Source organism: Ambystoma mexicanum, chromosome 14, assembly GCF_040938575.1.
Source record: "Ambystoma mexicanum isolate Mex_15411 chromosome 14, UKY_AmexF1_1, whole genome shotgun sequence".
Classification (NCBI taxonomy): domain Eukaryota; kingdom Metazoa; phylum Chordata; class Amphibia; order Caudata; family Ambystomatidae; genus Ambystoma; species Ambystoma mexicanum.
The window spans coordinates 650,708,383-650,721,458 of NC_090940.1; the positions used below are offsets into that span (position 1 = coordinate 650,708,383).

Here is a 13,076-nt window from a genome sequence, read left to right on the forward strand (position 1 = left end):
GTTTGTGCATCTATTTTTGGCCAAAGTGTGCAAAAACATGTACATGCTTTGCACTGCAAAAACATTCCTAACTTCTGTGTAAGACACAACCTTTTCTCTGGGAAATCACAAAATGCAATCCTACAAAACCTTCAGTAACACCCTCTTTGGTGTGCAATCATTTCCCCACATTTATACAAAGTCGGAGATGTAATAAGCTGATAATTCTTCTTGGGCCGGAAATGCTCCCTTTACTTGATAGCAATACTGCACGCAATCCAACACACTTTCAAATGTAATTGCTTTAGAGAAAGAAAAACAGTCATGACAGAATGTTCGCAGATTTAATCCAGATGACCTCTTTAAAGCCAGGTCTGTGAGAATGCATTGAAAGTCAGCACATTTGCAGTTTATCCTGCACTCCCCTCACTCCTTCCAAACCAATGGTGTAGTAGCAAAACGTCTGAGGGAGATGTGGTGCGAAAACCACCTCTAGAGTGCGCACCACTTGGCTGCAAGACGCTAGCCCCTCTCCGGCACACGCCTCTTGCTCGTTGCTCCGGGTCCGAGTCACCATTAGCCTCATCAACAGCTGATTGGACCACGTGATTCCCAGCGCCGGGGCCACCTTTTTATCTAGTACACTAGTCAAGAGATGAAAAACATATATCCAAACATGAATCAAAAGAGCACAGCTCATTGACCTTTAAAATGAAAAACATGAACCATTACAAAAAATACTGGAATGCATTTCAATGTCAATAGAGCAAAATCCTGCTTCCTGGAGAGGCCCGTTGATGTTCCATGCATTGCCTAAGAAAGAGGTCAAAGTGCATGGAGGTATCTAAAGAGCAAGTAAAATGGCAGGCTTGATGGCCCGAGCAGTGTTCTTGATCTCTCGCAGTGATGGTCACCCAAGCTGCCAACATGGTTCACTTGTGCCATCCAGGATGGCACTACCCAGGTAGTACTGCCAACAGCCTCCACAAGTGACCTCAAAGTATCGGTACCAAGTGGCAACGACTTGTGATGAACACAAAGGTGGATTAGAAATGGTTACCTGGCAGTAAAAACACTTTGTTTTTAAACTCTGCCTTAGTGCTGAGCTATGCAGCCCTTCCTGTAATGCTTGGTATTCCCCATGCTGTTCTAATGTTTGTCAATGGAGTAATGTATATCTTATGAGAAATTAAAACAAAAACCCATACATTTACTGAATTAAAATACTCTTCAAAAGTTTCTCACCCATTCTCTGTCCCGCCACCCCAACAGGTACTGTTTAGTTTAAAATGTAAATGTATATATACACATGTGCTTACAATGCAAATTAAAACATACCCGACATGAGTCTGTCCAATAGCCTGGTCTCCCACTGCATCCGTGACCTGAAGAAGATTCAACGAAAAGATGTAAACTGGCCCAAATACACATGGACACTCATTTATCAAAGACACTATGGCTGGATGCAGGCCCATCTTTCTAGGGCTAGTCTGGTACTTTCAAGACCTAAGGCAGAGTCTAGGTCTTACATAGGGGGCACTCATACTCAATTTAAATACGGAACATGAGCTGGTAAAGCATCCTCGTGCAGCTTGAAAACCTACGACCCTATAAATGTTCCTGACCCTTCCCCCGTGACTCCTATACTGACTACCACACAGGTTTATTTGTTTGGCTTTAAACTTATTTCTTGCAGCAAAGAAAAAACATCTGAATCAAATGAACACCCCTTTTGTATGATCTTGGAACTGATGGACCGCGCGATACAGAGAGCGCATCCCCCGAGACGAGCCCGTGGGGGTGATGGTAGATGCACACCAGGGTGTGCTAACGGGGAAGGGATATGGGCAGCACTTGATCTGCACGCTGCGGGTGGAAAGGTACCGCCACTGAATAGCCCATTGTGAACCCACTCTTCCACACAAAACATAGGAGTGGTAAGTATAGCACTCCAGAGCATACAACTGGGGGGACACGAGCCACAGTCAAACAAAACAGTGAGCGTAGGATAGGGTACTGTCACTAACCAACCCTACTAAAAAAATCAAAACTCACCCTTCTCCATACACCTCTCACACAACCACACAACAAACCCCACGCACATTACTACAACACAACAATGAACCAAAATACACATAGCCTCGCACAAAAGCACATGCTGGCTATCAACCGAAAATCACACCTACGCTCAGCATATGGTGTAAACCAAACTGAAGCTGCCAACAACACATCACAGCTCCGTTGCTCTTTTCTCCCGCTCAGTCCTACTAACTTACACCCCTTATCCTCTTGCTTTACAGATCCGCCAGAGCGTCAAGGTACCATGCAGGTGGTGACAGTGCGCGGTAAGAACCTTTAACAGAACATGATTGAAATAGAGACCCTCGCGTCTTTCACTACGGTTGTCAGAGGACAGCAAGGCATGTTTGATTCCCAGGTTTTGGAATTCCAACCTTATACCATGCAGAAGATCCATGTGGTATCTCTTTAATGCTAGCAACCAACCGAGTGCCTGGCCCCTCACACACATTATATAGAAAGCACTTGCTAAAAGAACCCAACGTCTTCTACTCTTAGAACTTTATTTACTGTCAAATGTTATAAAGTATGAATTATTTTATGACATCTTAATTTATATTTTAAACATTGCCATCATTTTGTCATAGCTTTATTATCTAGGTATTTGTATCGTATCTGTTTTTTATATTCTATGGTATATGTATTTATGATGGAAACCCCAAAATAAGGTTTCTCATGATGACGTTGACTATTCCGCACTTGGACCTTATGACCAGCAAATTTCGGCCTGTGGCTGCATTTAGCCATTAGTAGGTAACATCGCGTTTCTCTACTTTGCCTTGCAAAAGGTTAACCGACTTATCCCTACACCCACTTGTTTTGTGTCTAGTAGTATTAGGAATAACCTGCAAGCACCAGGATTTCTGTAATCCATGGTGTTTTAGCAAGTGTGACTCAACCTTTGTAACCCAAATATCAGCTCAGATCTCTACTAGTTGGGCTTGTAACCTCATTCCAGGTTCAATATACATAAATATGGGTGTGTCGCGAGAACAAAGAAACGTCCTTCACAGCAACCCAGGCTCACACAGATAACCGGTCCAATTATAAGTAACACAGAAGCCTGAGTGAAATGATGTCTCCACTGCCGACTCCAGAGACATCCCTGCTGCTCTTAGGGGGTCGCCCATCAGTCTTGGTCTCAATTTTAGGGATGAGGGCTCATAGCAAATTTGTGTAGAACAACATCCACCCCCTCAACCCCCCCCCACCACCACCATAACAGAGACTGGGTGTCCTGATCCCACCGTTTCCTCCCATGGTTACTTGTAGATCCATTGCTGACAACTGCCCTCCCTCCCCGGCTCTTAGATCCCCACTCCCTAGTTTCTCTGCTCCCCAACCTTGTTCTTCCCCCTATGATTGTAAAGTGCTACGCTGCTTCCAAAGCTAGGTCTGCGCTCAATAAATATCCTAATCATAATAATAATAGGAGTCGCTTTGACTGTCTTTCTAAATAGAATTAAATAGTTCAATTAGAAAACCTATTGTTGATGCTGAAAGAATAAATGTAAAGAAAATGAATACAAATGTGTGATCACTCTTATTTTAATAGACACGTTACTTGTGATCCTGCAAATTAACAAACAAACGTTACTTGTAATCCTGCAAATTAACAAACAAACGTTACTTGTAATCCTGCAAATGAACAATCAAATGTTATGTGGATATTACATCTATTTAGGAAACAAGAAGAAGGATAGCTTCAAACTTTGGGAATGTATAAATAAAGAGTAGAATTGGCCATTTCAGCTAAGACGGCACACACACAGTGTCAGCCAGTAGCCATCAGTGGAAGTACAGCTGCAGGTCAGACCCACGCTAGAAGCCATTATGGCTATGCAAATAAGCAGAGAATCGTGCTTGCTGTTTTTGGGTCATTTACCTCATGATTGACGTTGCCCGTTTTATTTCCCAGTGTTGATCATATATTGGGGCACCTTAAGAAAGCAGTTGCATTGAGAGCCTATTCCCCAGGCATAGCAGCATGAAACAAAACAAGAGTGAGAAAACAGCTGGGCTGTGATTTGCCCTACATACAGTTAGGGAGTTTTTAAGACTCTCTACTTGGCAATACAGAGCTCCAACTTCTAGTATACGTCTGTACCACTCGAGGCTGAGGTAGAAATAGCAGAGCAGCCAGGCTTATCTTAGGAGGGAGAGAGGGCTGTAGCCTGCAAGAAGATACAAAGAACGTCTAGCATACATATAGAACAAAGAAAAACCTCTACATGTAAACATAAGGGCTTGTTTTATATATACAAAGACAATGAGAATTCTTTAGAAAGGTAAGTACAATCATAAGCAATAAATACAATACAAAATAAATACAATACTTCTTGTAAGTAAACCAAAGTGTAAAAGACTTATAGAATGGCAGTATGCCAGTCAAGGTAAGTAAAAACCACTTTGCAGAGAACCTTGTTATACTTTCTAGAATGGCAGCATGTAATCCAAAGGTTAGTAGTAACTTTCGAGAATAGAACAAACAATTCAAAGGTAAGTAAGAACTTGGTAATTACTTTTCAGAATGACAGTAGGTGATTCTAAGGCGAGTAATAACTTTGTCACACTTGTATAACTTATTCAGTTGCAGGAATAATGCAGCTACACTTGTAATACTTTTTTTAGAATAGTATACACAATTCAAAGGCAAGTAAGAACTTTGTTCAAAATCCTTATTACAGAAACAACAACAACACAAGGTACGTTACTTAGCAAACTTTTTAAAGAGCATAGGCTTCAAGAGTCCTTGCCTATCTAGTTCTGAGTCTTTTTCAGCATCAGATTGGAATTAAAAAAGGCAGGCACAAGCTGTATAAAAGTCAAGAGTTCTTGTGGAAATCTTCTGTAGCAGTTAATTAACAGTTATTGTTGGTAAGAGGGGTTCAGGGTCTTCGGAGAAGGATCCCTGAATGCATTTCAGCGTTAGGCCTAGGCCAACTTGGATGAGTGAACTCCCAACTACACGCATGACCCCCCCGTACCTTAGGAGCGATGAAGAAGATGAAGCTGGATGCCTTCACCCGGTCTTCTGTTCCTTGGTCGTGGTGATGAAAGGAGGGACTCTGGATGGGATTTCCAGCAAAGGATTATTTGTGCTCCAACGCAGATCTATGATTTTTGGCACCTTTTCAAAGACACTGGAACAGTTCTCGTCCGATCGATTTGCCCTGCTTGCTCGGTCCTGCACTCTAGTGAGGGGATTTGGGGAGTGGAATCTTGCTTCTGGAAGTCCGGCAGGAGTCCACCAAAGTTTTGGAAGAGTTAATTTATGGGAAGACGATGCACTGCAGGATGGTCGCAGGTTCCACAGTATTGGAGGTTTACAGCCCAGAAAGGTAGCTGGTTGTGGGAGGGCTCAAATTGCAGGTTTACGGACTGATTATGCCCACCAGTTCATGGGAGGAAGTCATCCTCTTCAGAGCTTTCCTGTTGATTCGAAAACGGGTTCAGGACAGTGTAACGCTCACCTGATTCCCGCAGAGGCGCCGGTCTTGACTGGGTGAATGCCGTATCTTCAAAGGTGATGTGTAACACACGGTTGGCTCTTTGAGCTGGACCTCTGTGCACTGTATGTCTGACTCGAAGAGTAAGATGTCTACAGATAGAAAATATGGGATTAATGAACTGGGGTTATTGGGTGCCTCTCTCCTCTTCCCTTTCTCTTCTCCTGTAGAACCCCAAAGGTTAACGCCCTCACCTTAGGTAAGTGAAAGCCGAGCTCTCCATCTGCCTCGGGGCAGGGTGCCGTAACCAGTTTCTTCACTGGATAAGGGTGCAGGCCTCTTGACCTCAGAGGACTGCTGTCTGTCGTTAACTGCACGAACGGTAAGTTCTGGGCACTTCAAATGTCCTAAAAGTCTTTTGTAATGATATCTCTTGTTTTGCAGGGTTCCGGCGATGGCGGATGGCGGGCTGATGAGAGTTGAGGATCGAACCCGCGTGAGGAATAGAAGCGCCTGGAAGCACGTAAGTAAGCGCTTGTAGCCTGCTTCACGATGCGCACTAACTGTCCCTTTTATCTTGCAGGTACAAGTTCGGAGCTTTAGAGAAGCTGAAGGGTGCTGGAATACCCACTGGATTCGGCGTGGGAAGGAGTAATGGCACGTGAGTAATAAAGTTGCCCAATGTCTTTAAACGCACCTTCTTTTGTCTTTCAGATGCGGGATGCAGTGCGAAGACCTCCGGAGCGTGCGAAGAGCTGGTAAGCTTTTGTCTTTCAGATGCCGGAATGCAGTGCGAAGACCTCCGGAGCATGCGAAGAGTAGGTAAGCCTTTGTCTTTCAGATGCCGGAATGCAGCGCGAGGCGTTGGTGACAGCCGATGGACCAGGTAAGAGATGCGCTGCCACTGAAGACAGTAGTGCTAACCTGTTCTTTCTTTGTCTTTACAGGTGCTGCTGAAGACTGGATTCCAGGATGGTAAGCCTTTGTTCCCTTAGGCCCAGGATCAGAAGCAGAAGACACGATGAGCGTTCTGCTGCAGAGAATGCAGAATAACACAAAGCAAGATTCATCCATCGGGTGTGGTTTAAATAGCCTCCTGTAGTGCTTAGGTGTCTCCTTCCACAGCCACACCTAGGTAAGAAAAGAGTTCCTGCTTTCCAGAAGAGTTCCAGTGTTCTGAACCTAGGGAGTGGCTCCTGCCCCACCCAACAGGAAAAGTAGTCCCAAACAGAAGAGGATCAGGGGTTCAACTGGCAGGTAAGTAAGCAGCATGGTCTGCTGCAGGTAAGTCCACCCAAGCATTATGAGCCCGGCGCTTCCAGCGCTGGGACTGGGCATCTTTATGAGCCTGGTGCCACTGGCGCCAGGACAGGGTCCAAAAGGTCCCAATTGGGACTGGCTGGCACTCGGAACCAGGGTTATGGGTCTGCTTCCAAGGGAGTCGGGCAAGTCCTGATCTTTTGGAAGCAGAGATCATGACAGACAGCAGCGGTCACTTCAGGAGGCTTCACTGGTTACTGGAAGGGGCTGCAGGTATCTCTGGTCGTTCATCTTCAGTTGCATTGGTCGACTTGTCTTCAGCTTCAGAATCTATGCCATTTATTCAGGAGCCCAGCCAATCGGCACTCATACTACATTCAAACTTTGGGAGGGGTGCCAATGTAGAAAAATACGAGTGAGAATGAACAAGCATAAATCCTGCATTAGGAATAAAAATGCTCTCCCAGAAGTAGCAAGACATTTTGTAGACAAAGGACACAGCATTACACAATAGAAATTAAGTATTAGAACACCCGCACAATTCGCAACAGAATACAAAAAAGAAAAGAGCCCAACGTGAAGCATTTTGGATAGACAGACTGAATTTTCTTTCCCCAAACAGGATGAATGAGGACTGGGGCCTAAATTGTTTCCTGTGAACAAGATGAAGCACCATTGATGAACTGATTGCATTCAGTTGTGAACTAGGACTACTTATTGTTCCAGACAGCATTTACATTTAAGTGAGAAAGTAGAAGCTTGGTCACTCGGCATGAACAGTTTCATCCACACCCCAAAAGCTCTTTGGCGCAAGGTCATTTTGCTTTGATGTGTTAGAGTGTGTCTTCTCCATGGATCATGGAGAATAATAAACCATAAAACCACATTACGGCTAGGTTTTAGGATCCGTTTTACCCTTTAGATTAGTACATTTAAGATAGTATTTCAAGCTCTTGATATGCCCGCGATGATTAATATCTCATCAGTAGGTTCATCACATTTTGTCGCAGACTTACAACGGACGGTGACCCCTTAACAGTAGCCACATAAATCGATAAAATGATCTTACTGGATCACCAGAGATTGTTCCATATGTTGCAGCCTCACAGCGAACATAGAAAGCTTAACACAAGGTTGCGCCACAGATCAATGAAATGATCTTACTAGATCACCAGATATTGATTCTCATGCTGACTGCAATAGCCGGCGGTCACCAGTATCTGAACAGCATCATACCGCATTAATTAAAGCGTATTTAGGTAAACATGACTCACAGAGTTTCAAATGCAGTTAAATTGTATTTTATACACCCGCTTGGAAAGGACAAGATAAGTATGTTTTTTAAGACACTATACAGATAGATTATCTGACCCTCTTACTTTTGATAAGAGAGATCGAGCCTGCATTTTAGCATTGATATTGATATTTTATTTCTATCGCGCTCGTACACAAGTGTTTCAGAGCGCGACAAGGCAAGGGAGGGGGAACAGGGGAGAACAAAACAACGATCTTACTTGGCCCAGTGACATTGAGAACGTGCAAGTGCATGGGAGAGGGGAGGGGAAAAGTGCATGGAAGGGGGGAGAAGTGGAAAGTGCGAAGCAGAGAAGAAACAGATAAATAAATAAATAATAAAGGCAACAAACAGTGGTAGTGCAGCTAGCAATTGGCAAGTGCTAGGTTTAAGGCAGCAGACAGGGTAGGTCTGATAAGTGCAGGAAGAAAAAGGGGGGGGGCTGTATGGTTACAGACACAGACCCCAGTTTAAGGGGTGGCCCGGAGGCAGTGCAGGAGGGTGGCAGGGTGAGCAGGTACCTGGGTCCGGAGGACAGAGGGTGGCTAGGTGCAGGGTGCCAAGAGAGAACAGATCAGCAGGGGAGAGGGGTGCGAAGACAGAAGAAAAGAGGAAGGTCTTGAGGTGCTTCCGGAACCGGACATGGTTCTCCTCAAGTTTTAGAGTGGCAGGGAGGCTGTTCCAGAGACAGAGATCTGCCCCCAGCTCATTTCTTTGAAAAACGACTGACCCTGAGGGAGTTAGAGGAGCGAAGAGCTCGAGAGCGGAGGTATTTGTGGAGGGATTGCTGAAGGTATTTTGGACCCAGGCCCCAGAAAGCCTTGTGGACAATGCAGGGGGTTTTGAATTTAATCCTTGCATCCACTGGGAGCCAATGAAGGGATTTCAGAGATGGAGAGATACAATCCCAGGGCTTGAGGCCAAGGACAAGTCTTGCAGTCCTGTTCTGGATTAGTTGCAGAGGGAGGACAGTAGAGGCAGGTAGATTTAGAAAGAGGCTGTTACAGTATGCAGGAACATATTCACAATAAGCCTTCTTGGTCTTTTAAGGTGGCCGCATTCTTTACCTCCGACTCATTCCGTTCTGTTGCAACCACTCACTTCCCCATCACCATGACAACTGGCGAGTTTATGCTAATTTGTACAGCAACGCCATCTGCGTTGCCTCCCCGATCCGCATTCAGCGATCAGAATCTTTTTCTCTCTAGATGTCCCGGCGCCGCTGCATACGGCGGTAAGCACCACTAAGGCACTTTAATCCACATGCATATGAACGCACGTTGTTGCTAGTTTTAGGACGTATGCTTTTATCCTACAGTTAGTCCGGATACTTCCTACTATTCTCTGACGCATATTAGAGGTGGGTTCCAACGGTAAGCTACACCGAGTAGAGATCTGATAAGGAGTACATTTTCTGCTATGATACGGCACACAGTAGCACGTGAGACAATTTAATTCCACACACATTACGATAGAGAGTGCCATTAAGCAAGATCAAATGCATGAATAGTAACACTTATAACCGTTTGGTTTGAATATAAATAATAACAGTATTCCTTATGTTTTATTCATGCTCCCTTATTTGTCTCATCTTTCTTATACGTTGTTTGTGTCGTGTTCATAATGTGGCCAATTGTCGTATTTTGATTCTCGATTGCCTTACTTTATATGGGTGTTGTTGATGATACCATGTGGCTTGCTATACAATTTGATATGCTGAACTAACTGTGTACACAACGTTTGTGGGTGGATGACTTTACATGATTGACTGATCTGTATTAGATGGGAGCTAATGGCCCTGAAGAAAGACTAATAATGTCCAAAATACATTGGTCTGATTAGCATCTGCACTATTGTTTCAATTATTAAAACATATAAGAAACTAGATTGCTGCCCATTTTGCTTTTTTTGAACTATCATGAAATCTATATAACTACTGCAAGAACTCCAATACTAGAGATTCAACCACATAGTGGATTTCAGGGAGCGCAACCTACACTGAAGGCTATCCAGCCTAGGTCCTTTCATTTATTGTCCTTTCAGGACAGCCAGCCTCCCAGTTGGCACTGGTAACAGGCAGGCATGCCAGAAGACAAAGGATTGCAGAGTTTCAGACTCCTCCCTCGTTTCCTGTCTTCAGACACTCTGGGGCCTTGGAGGGTTTCCCAAAGGATTCCTGATGAAGACAAAAGTCAAACTAGGGCCTCCCCCACCAAGGACGGCAGAAGGACCAAGAAAGGACAAGCACACAAGACATGGCGAAAAAACAATACAATAACAAACCAATAGGCCTGCAGGGCAAGGCGTAGTACATCTCTGGTGCCCTGTTTTGTCATGGAAAAACTGAGGAGAGAGGACGTTTAACTTTCATTTAGATAACCCGTGTCACTAGGTAAATGTCCCTGCACAGACTCCAACTGTCCCTGAGCATGGGCGTGCTATCCCTAGACTGCGGTGGTGGACCGCCTATCTAGCTGAAGGACGGAGAGGTACTGTCCCTATCTGTGCTACTTCTAAAAATACACTTGGTTCCATACTAGTCATTCATTTTTATTTTCCACCGTTAGACCAATAGCTTAAAAGAAATTAGTTTAAAAAAGGAAACTCTTTTTTTTTCTTGTGGCAAAATAGAAAAAAAGCAATTGGGGAGAGATTTCACTTGTAAATGTAATATCCCGATAATTTCACTAGGTGTGCGTTTTTGCCTTAACACATCCGGTTTGGCACTGGTTCCAGGCAGGCATGCCAGAAGACAAAGGACTCCTTCCTCATTGCCTGTCTTCACAGACACTGGACATTTGGAGGGTTTCCCAAAGGATTCCTACTGATGACAAAAGTCAAACCAGGCCCCCCTCCCCCGACCCAGGACAGCAGAAGGACAAGCACACAAGACATTGGCGAAAATCAAATACAGCCAAAGTTTTTGGGGTCAATTGTGACCATTCTGTGCATTACCGGAGCTGTGAACACAGGCTGCGGGTAAAAAATCACACAAAGGCCGATAGAACACGTCCACCGCCAGCAGCCATTGAGGTAGGCCTGTCACTGTAACAGAAATGTTACAGGAGCAGTGAGAAAGGGGTAACACCTCAGCACTCCACATAAGGTGGGGTGTGCTGAACGTAAAAGGGATAAAAAGTATCCCTCTACCCATGGGAACAGTAGTTCAGACAAGGAGAATAAAAGAAAATGCAAAGGGAAACCCAAAAGCCTCCCAGCAGCACTGCACAAAAGGTGCCGCCTACTACAGAAGTAAATTACAGATGCCTTATTTTGATGGAGTCTTGTATTACTCATATGTTAGAAGTACCAACATAATGAACTAGGGTTCCCGTAGACAGTAAAAGACGAGTGAGGAAAATGTTCCCTCTTACTCAGGAGAACAGACCAAAAAAAACATGAGTCCAGCAAAAAGTGCAGGGGGTCTCACAGGTAAATGAAACATCTACCCAACACATACACAACAAAATAAGGACTTTATGCCACATTTACTGGCATTGTGAGCAGGTCTCTAGGACCACACAGCTTAACAGATTCAAACATTAATTACAAAATGTGCTTTGAAGACTAAAATAAATCATGGAGAAATGCTTATATTTTCTCCATCTCTCTAGGTTTCAAAAACTACAACCCATCAATGGCACAGCTGTCGTGTTTGAAGGCAGATTTCATTATTCTGCAAAAGTCAGATGTTGTAGACGACTCATTGGAAACCGAGCCAGCGGGAGACTCCCAACTGATCATGAAAAGCACAGCTTTCTACGCTGCTACATAAACCCATGTCCCATTAACGGGTGGCAAGGCAGGACAAGTGCCAGCCTTTCAATTTGGACCCAAACCTTCAAGTTCCAGGGGCCACATGTTCAAATCAGGAACAGCATATTAGTGCACGCAGTTTTTAAACAAACGTATATTCATTCATGTTTTTGCAAAACGGCACCTTAAATCAAATCCCTTCTTTTGTGCATTGGTGTAAATAGTGGGCATGCATAATTCAAAGAAGCTTAACAGACTGCTTCGTACCAGTGTTGCAAAAAGCACACAGATTGTAGCGCGAGCTGTGTTGCTACTACTTGACAGGAACTGCTTCCTAGTTGAATACCTGGTTGATGCAGAAGACAGGAGTCATGAAGCGGCTGCTCAGGCTGTGAAGTTGTGCGGCCAACGTCTGAAGATGCTTGGCTTTGGCGACGGAGTCCTTGGCTGCAAATTCACACCGAAACAAAGCTGCGATCGAATCAATGACGATCAGCCGGACCAAGCCTCGCAGAAGCAAGATGGGCACTCTCTTGGCAATGCAGTTATTGAGGGTGTCCTGGAAGAAAGTGCAACACATCTGTTTAATGTACTGATTACCTCACCTCCCTGACCCCAGCTTTGAACTGCATCAAGTCAACATCATAACTGACTCAGAGGAATGAAAGAAACGTGACTTCAGTCTTGCTGGCACCTTGGCACCAACAGCACCCTCATCCCGTCCACCAATTCCCCAACCTACTCCTCACTGGGAAGAGCCGAGCCAAACTCCACCTTCTGACTCGCCCACGGACTACTCAACTCCTGCGGAAGAGAACCCTGGAGAAAGCAGGCGTCTTCCTCCTTGTGTTGGCTACTTGGCAACTCCTGCAACACGACTCTTGTGTCCCTCTTTCCAAGCCCAGCCAACCCCACCATCAAGAAGATGGTGCCTCGCTACCCCCTCCATTTCCCAAGTAGTTGCCTCTTGGCATTGGCTCATCAGGATTGTGGCCCCTTGGCTTACGTGATTATGATGCTCTCACCTCGTTGGTTTCTTCCTCCCACAACCCACCCAGCATTCGGCATGGATTAGCTTTACATGCTTGGACTGTATCAAAAAAGAAATTATTAAAAGAGACCAACCCTAACGATAACTGATGCAGATCAGAAATGCTCAGACTTGTAAATGGGCTGCTCTCTTCCTATTCCACAGAAAGTACTATGGTGTATTTTGGGCACCGCACTAGCGACACTTCTCTTCCGACACCATTACGAGT

The 13,076-nt window shown here is 44.7% G+C and overlaps 1 protein-coding gene across 4 annotated transcripts in view; it reads right to left on the minus strand.

Annotated features, from left to right (window-relative positions):
- Window positions 1–309: 309 nt before the first annotated feature.
- Window positions 310–13,076, minus strand: part of XRCC3 (X-ray repair cross complementing 3) — a 172,471-nt gene continuing 159,704 nt past the window's right edge. For all 4 annotated transcript variants that reach the window (XM_069638187.1, XM_069638190.1, XM_069638189.1 and 1 more), the window contains 3 exons: window positions 12,164–12,376; window positions 1,318–1,364; window positions 310–623 (listed from right to left, as the gene is read on the minus strand). In XM_069638187.1, coding sequence (XP_069494288.1) covers window positions 374–623; window positions 1,318–1,364; window positions 12,164–12,376 — 510 coding nt within the window. In that variant the 3' untranslated portion in view covers window positions 310–373. The remainder of the gene's footprint in view (window positions 624–1,317; window positions 1,365–12,163; window positions 12,377–13,076) is intronic.